We start from the raw sequence: 7,308 nt of genomic DNA, 5'->3' as shown, positions 1-7,308 counted from the left end.
TCCCATCTCAGATAGGGCCTGCTTTTTTTCCCCCCGCTCTCACATTTTTCTTACTAAGGCCATTGGGATGAATAAAGGCTCTTTGTTCATTGAGCCATTTCTCTGCTTGCTGATGCTTTTTTTGTATTTTAAAAACTAAGCTGAAATGACAGCGGCAGCTGTTCAATAGATGAAATAGGTCTCAAATACCACAGTGACGGCCAGTGCTTGGACACCACTTTCAGCCACAAACATGGACAGTGAAAAGGCGTGGGAGCCTTAACAGCTCCAGAAATACTTTCTCCCTCTCTCTTAAGCCCCAGGAGAAATTAAAACAATTCTACTGAGCAAGAAAATTCTCAGATTTCCTCTTGAGTATCATGGTTAGACCCTCTCTTTCAGCGGTGCTGGTACCCTGCTTAGAAGTAATGGATGCTCTTTTATAGGACAAGAGAAAACAAGCTCAAGTTGCACCAGGACAGGTTTAGATTGGGAATTAGGGAAACTTTCTTCACAGAAAGGGCTATAAAGCATTGGAATAGGCTGCCCAGGGCAGTGGTGGGGTCACAGTTCCTGGAAGGGTTTGAAAGCCATGTGGATGTGGTGGTGGGGTCATAGTTTAGTGGAGGGCTTGGCAGTGCTGGGTTAACAGTTAGACCTGACAATCTTATCGTTCTTTTCCAACCTAAATGATTCTGTGATTCCTTATCTCAGTCTACAGCTTCCTCCTGAGGGGAAGTTGGGGGCCACACACTGATCTCTTCCCTTGGGCAACCAGCGACAGTCAGAGTTGCTAACACTCCCTGGTAACTCCAGGGTCCTGTTCAAAACTCGTTATATGTTTGATGCCACTTCGCTTAGGAGCAGAATCTGCTTTTCAAGCCGGTGGTTAAAGTTTGTATTTCAGTTGTTTTTAAGACATTCACTATTAAAATGTTGCAATTCTGTTAGAAACGAGCCCTCGGCGAGCTTTTGTCATTTTTGTAAGTGAACAGATGCTTAGACTTTTGCACCCGAACGGGAGTTCGATTACTCTGAACTGCATATATAAGTCTGCATATAAAAAAAAAAATTAAAATAAATAAATAATAAAAAAAATATATATATAAAATTATAAATATATTGAAAATATATAAAATTATAAATATATAAAATATATAAAATTATAAATATATATAAAATTATAACTATATAAAATCATAAATATATAAAATATATAATTTTATAAATATACAAAAATATATAATTATATAAATATATAAAATATATAAAATTATGAATATATAAAAATATATAAAATTATAAATATAAATATATATATATATAAAAATAAATATATATATATATGTATGTATGTATTTTTTGGAGCGTCTCTTCTTGATGCTCTGCTCCGGCAACACCGCGCCGCCTGGAAGCGGATGCAGAAGCGCGTGTGCGTTCTCGCTTTTAACAGGCGAGCGAGGGAAAACACGCGTTCCTGAGCGCGGCTTTCTTGTCCCGCGGCATCCCCGCGGATCCGCTCCCGCGGGTCCCTGCAGAGGGCGCGGGGCCCCCCGCGCCGGGCGCTGCCGGCGGGTGCCGGGCGGGGGCGCCCGCGGGGCGGTACCGGGGGGCGGTTCCGTGGGGCGGTACCGGAGGAGGTACCGGGGGAGGTACCGGAGGAGGTACCGGAGGAGGTACCGGAGGAGGTACCGGGGCGGTGCCCGGGGGCGGTACCGGCGGATCCGCGGCCCGGGCGGACCCGCCATGGAGCGGCTGGAGCGCTGCGGGCGGTGTTTGCGGGCCGCGCTGGCCGGGGGCCGGGTGCGCCGCCGCCTCCCCGCCGCGCTCCTCGCCATCGCCCTGCTGGGCTCCGCGCTCAAGGACAGCGACCTGGTGCCCGACACGCCGCTGCGGAACAAGCGCAACCCGCTCAACGTGTGAGCAGGGGCCGGGGGGAGCCCGCGGTGGGGTCTGGGGCGGTCCGGGAGGGACACGGGGCTCGGCCCGACCCGCGGTGGGTCGGGGCTGTGAGGGGGCTTAGTGCCTTAAGTGGATGTTTCTGTGCTTTAAATCTATATTTCTGTGCTTTAAATGTGCGTCTCTATGCTTTAAATGTGTGTCTCTGTGCTTCGAATGGATGCCCCTGTGCTTCGAATGGATCTCTGGGCTTTAAATGGGTGTTTCTGGGCTTTAAATGGGTGTTTCTAGGCTTTAAGTGGATGTTTGCGTGCTTCAGACTGGTGTTTCTGTGCTTCATATGGATGTGTCTGTGCTTTAAATGGATGTCTCTGTGCTTCGAATGGATGTTTCTAGGCTTTAAAAGTGTGTTTCTGGGCTTCAGACTGGTGTTTCTCTGCTTTAAATGGGCGTTTCTGTGGTTCAAATGAGACGTTCCCCGTGAGATCTCAACCCCCGCGACGACCCGCAGGACTGGGAGGTTTCGACACGTCGGGGGGTTTCTTGCTCGGTTTTTATTGGAAAGGGTGGGGGGAGGAAGGATTTTTTTTTTTTTTCTCTTTCCGTAACTCCCAGGTAATTCCTCGTGTTTGAGTGAACTGATCTGTAAAGGAAATAATTTTCTGAGCTGCAGAAAGTAAGTCTTTTAGAATAGTAGAATCGTAGAATGTGCTGAGTCGGAAGGTACCCACAGGGATCATCGAGTCCAACTCCTGGCCCTGCACAGACACTCCAACAATCCCACCCTGTGCCTGAGAGTGCTGTCCAAGCGCTCCTGGAGCTCTGGCAGCCCTGGGGCTGTGCCCACTGCCCCGGGGAGCCTGGGCAGTGCCCAGCCACCCCCTTTAGCATCTTTCCTAGAAGCAGAGTGACAGCCATCCTCTTTTAGCACTTGGGCAACGACTTAACTGGCTTAGTCATTCTGCAAAACTGCGTTTGAGCGTTTTGGAAGGGCATGAGGAAGTGATGAGCTGGGCCAGAGCACGTGTGCTGTACCTGCTGCAGGTCAGAAAGTGAAGCTAAAATTGCTGTTCTCCCCTGTGACTTGGGGAGTTTTGTACTTTATTGATTCAGATCTGTCATTTGGTGACATGTTGGAGAGGAGCTGCTTTTAGTGTGATTGAAAGAGCATTGACAGGAAGACTTAGAGAAAATTGATCTTACAGTAAAAGCATACTACAGTTCAGCTCTCCCTCTTAAACAGAGGAAGGTGATCTGCACTGGCAGTTCCTGAAGGAAGTTTTTATCTCTACAAATTACTTGCCTGCTGGTTTGTCAGCAGTAAAGTTGAAAGTAAAGCCTATTTTGCTTTTAAATAAAATGGAGATTTTATTTTCAATTACTATTCCATGGTAGCAGCTGTAGTTGCCGCACAGATGTCACTTCTCCCGTAAAATTAAAGAATGAAGGAGGAACTCCTCAAAATCCTGGGCAAGGCCCTGGCAGTTTTGTTAGGGTCTTAAGGAAGATACAGAGCTCTAGTCCTGTTTGGCTTTGTCTTTGATGCTGAGGTGAGGATTAAATGATGACTGTGTGTGTCTGGCTGTATCTCAGCCACAGAGCAGAATTCTGCTGTCTCTCTTTTCAAACCAGGCTCTGGGTAATGAGGGGGCTGCACAGTTCCTGTTTCCCACCAGCTGATAGAAAGCAAAATCCAGTGGAAGGTGCTGATGGGAGAAAGAAAATCCTGGACTGTGGCCTCCTTAACTCATTAGTAAATTCACTTGCAAACGTTCCACTTTAAGATTTGAAAAAAGGACTAGTTACACAGTGCTGTCTCCAGCATTTTCAAGGCAGAGAGTAAATTTAAGAGATGGAAGGATTTGTGTAAGCCAAAGGAAAGCTCTCAGCAGCTGAGAGGATGGCAAAGGAACATTGTGCTGCTTCATTTATTTATAAGGACATGAGGGAGGAAAAGCTTCATGGACTGATTAGGGGAAAGAGCCAGCCCTTCTGACTGTCTCAGTGTTAAAAGGTTGAGGTTCTGAAGGGCTTTGGAAGCAAAGATAATTGAGACGGAGGAAGGGTCAGAGAAAGGGTTACTATGGTCAGGGTGGCAAGCTAAAAATACATCCTTTGCAGCTGCATTTTGAGTAGGGCAGAGTTGAGCAGGTTTGTAGGGTCGAAGTGATTGCAAAACTGAACTGCGAGTCTGCTGCAACAAACGAGGGCTCTGGGGCCAGGGGAACACTGCCTGGGGGACGAGGACCTGGCTGGGAAAGTGTTCAGGTGTTGGGCCTCAGGGAAGTACCGGGGAGAGGGTTAAGATTTTAGCCACGCTGTGCTTTGAGGGGAGGGCACAAGCGTCTCGTTTGGATGGTTCTGAGCTGATCTCGAAAACTCGAGGCACCGCAGCTGCCGTGGAGCTTCGCTCGCGCTCGTCTCACACGTGCTCGTTTCCCTTTCGCCTTTTGTCTCTGGCAGGTACTTCGTGAAGGTGGCCTGGGCTTGGACCCTGTGGCTGCTGCTGCCCTTCATCGCTCTCACCACGTACCAGCTGGCCCGGACCAAGCTGCTGTACGGGCGCACGCGGAGCGCGCTGCTGGCGCTGCGGCGGCTGAGCGGGCTGGCCGTGGGCACGGCCGTGTGGTTCGGCTGCACCCAGCTCTTCGTGTACATCGAGAACCTCACCGGGGAGTGCTCCGTGCCCGCCAAGCCCGGGGACGCCCCCCGGCTCTACGCCACCAAGCGGGAATGCCACCAGGACAGCGGGGTCTGGAACGGCTTCGACATCTCGGGGCACTGCTTCCTGCTCTCCTACTGCGCCCTGATGATCCTGGAGGAGGTGGCCGTGCTGGAGGGCTTGTCCATGGACCACAGCTCGAGGCTGCGCGTGGTGGTCAACGTGCTGTTCGTCTCCTTGTGTCTCCTCGCCGTGATCTGGGTGTTCATGTTCCTCTGCACTGCCCTGTATTTCCACGACTTCAGTCAAAAGCTTCTCGGTGTGCTGATAGGTCTGTCGGGCTGGTATGGGACGTACAGGTTTTGGTATTTGAAACCCTTTTCTCCTGGACTACCTCTTCCAAATATACCTTTGAGTTCAAAGAAGTACAGCTATAGCAGATAAAGTGGGTTTTTTAAAATAGTTTGGATTTTGCTTTCAGTACTGGAGTAGTTGAGTGTAGGAATGGTTATTGTATTTCCACTGTCAGGAGCAAGGTGATGGGTTGGAGGAAACCAAATCTGTACTAGCCAGTGGCTGGCAGGTGGTAATGAGCTTCTTCCTTGGGAGGAAAAAAAAAATTGTACTGGAAGATGTCTGCTTTTGCTTAGGAGCTGATGACTGGCATTGGCAGCAAAGAAATCAGAAGTTGAATCTGTTTCTCTTACTAATAAATGAAGGAGCAGACCCAAGGCCAACAGAGACCTTTGCTCTTTAAGAGCTTGACTGATCACAATTAATTCTCCCTCTTTCTTTTTGGTTCATGTTAAAATATTGTGGATGATCCAAACCTCTTACTTTTTTTGTAATTTTCCTCTTTATATTGCCTTATGGGAAAGCTCTAATAATGACATTGCAAAAATATCAATTGTTAAAGCAGTCCTGTTGTGAAACTGGAACATCTTGTGTTTTCAAGTGTTAAAAACACTAACTTGCCACAAAAGCCTCATAGCTGTCTGCACCTCCTGCAACAGAGAGTAAATCTGAGATGTAATGTCTTAAGCAGACTGTGACTTTAAATTCATGCCTGCCTCTGAAAAGGAAATTCTTGAAAAAACAAGCCTTAACTTTCTCCTTAGGTGAAGTAGAGACAATATTTTGTGATTTTATTCTTGAGAGGAAAAAAACAAACTCCTTCCTGAAGTTTTGCTAAAAAGTCTAGTTATGAGGATTGGGGTTTTAATTTTTTAAAAATCTAGCGAGTTGCACACTTTGCAACAACAATTTCTTTGGTTTTTTTGTTCTTTCTTCTAGAAGAACAATGAAATTCTGGTGTTCTGAACAAGCTAGCTTAGCCTGCTCTTTCCCAAATAGCCTGCTTGGTAATAAGTGAAATGCATTGTTTATCCTGGGAGCTGCAAAGCAGAGTGTGCTTGAAGCAATATTTGTTCTTGCTTATCCAGCAATATCAATAAGCTATTTAATTTTGGTTGCACATAAAGCCGTGGCCACTTTTGATGTGGCTGGAAACCCACTACTGAATAAAACACTATTACTAGATAATGAATAGGGGTGAGATGGGTTTATCCATCATATCAATTAGATGTTTAGCATAGTTTTTATCTTGAAAAGCTTTTTAGTATCTGACAAAGGCTTATTCACGACGCAGTTGCACAAAATGTGTTTGACAGTGATGAGCAAGACAGCCAGGAAGGTCTGTGGGCAAGGTCTGGCACCTGCACTGACCCCAGAGCGGGCTTGGTGTGGCTCCAGAGTGCCTGTTTGCTGAATACAGGGTGTGAGGCACTGTAGGTTAATCTTGGCACATTTTGCCATCTCCATGTCTCTCTTCCAGCAAGAGAGTGGAAGCATTTGCAGTTAATGCAGCAGGGTTAGTTCCATGCTGGGTTCTGCCTCTGAGCAGAGCTGAATTCACTGGAATTCCCACTGAGTTTGGTGGCAAGTGGGAGTCGTTGTGTATCCTTAGAAAGAACAAATCACCTCTTGGAAAGAAGCTGTCCAGGGGGTTGTGTATTTTCTGTCAAGTTCCTCCTGGTTTTTGTATTAAATTGCCTTTTAAGCTGACTCTTTGAAAATTGCACTGATTAACTCATATTGGGTTTAGCTAAATTTGTTTGAACAATGCAAATTTATTTGCAGACATTCTTTTGATGTAATGTAAGCCTGCTCCCAGTAGAGTTAAGATAGACCTCAATCCACTCTCACCATGAAAAAGGATTATATACCCAGAAGGTTTTGTGATTAATTTCATTAAGTTTCTATTTTAGGTTATCTTTATGTAACTTTGCTGTAGAGACAAGCCCTTGGAAAAGGAAATTCTGTTTGCTTAAACCAACTGACTTGCTGAAATGTTGTTCATTTTCACAAACGTTTTGTGCAATCACTGTGGATATTTTTGTCCACCTTAACCAGTGTCATACAGATTGTTTTGGGTTTTTTTTAATGGAAATAATGTGGGATATGGTTAGTCTCAAAACTTTTATTTAAACAATGAAAGAAAAACATTTGAAAACTTTATCGGTGTTTGTGTCTTTGAGAATCCATTTCCGATATCTGTAAAGATGCTGCTGTTGCTCTTCATTTCCCTGGATGATCCAGCCTGCCTGTGTATTTGTGGCTGCTGAGACAAACTGATCAGACTGTGTGATCCAACTGACACTGATAATTCTGCAGTATTTGAACAGGTTAACAGAGCACAGGTTCTCAGGAGTGCAGGGTATAAAAAGAAACAAAATGGGACAAAGCCATGGCTGACTAAAGCAAGTTTC

At 46.0% G+C, this 7,308-nt stretch overlaps 1 protein-coding gene across 1 annotated transcript; it reads left to right on the top strand.

Moving 5' to 3' along the window:
- The first annotated feature begins 1,723 nt into the window (after window positions 1-1,723).
- On the top strand, window positions 1,724-7,057 carry FITM2 (fat storage inducing transmembrane protein 2). The gene is made up of 2 exons (XM_027745905.2): window positions 1,724-1,898; window positions 4,342-7,057. Exons 1-2 carry the CDS (start codon window positions 1,726-1,728, stop codon window positions 4,982-4,984), a joined length of 816 nt encoding a protein of 271 aa, XP_027601706.1. The 5' UTR covers window positions 1,724-1,725; the 3' UTR covers window positions 4,985-7,057.
- The last annotated feature ends 251 nt before the right edge of the window (window positions 7,058-7,308 follow it).

The sequence above is a fragment of the Pipra filicauda genome, unplaced genomic scaffold (assembly GCF_003945595.2).
Source record: "Pipra filicauda isolate LSUMZ 115617 unplaced genomic scaffold, ASM394559v2 scaffold299_size895176_pilon, whole genome shotgun sequence".
In the NCBI taxonomy this organism is placed as follows: Eukaryota; Metazoa; Chordata; class Aves; order Passeriformes; family Pipridae; genus Pipra; species Pipra filicauda.
Note: the sequence above shows the minus strand (reverse complement) of the source record. Positions and strands in the feature narration are given on the sequence as shown.

Coding starts and splice junctions, on each gene's coding strand:
- FITM2 (XM_027745905.2), top strand. CDS start 1,726: ATGGAGCGGCTGGAGCGCTGCGGGCGGTGTTTGCGGGCCGCGCTGGCC. Junction 1,899..4,341: donor AAGCGCAACCCGCTCAACGT/GTGAGCAGGGGC, acceptor TGTCTCTGGCAG/GTACTTCGTGAAGGTGGCCT.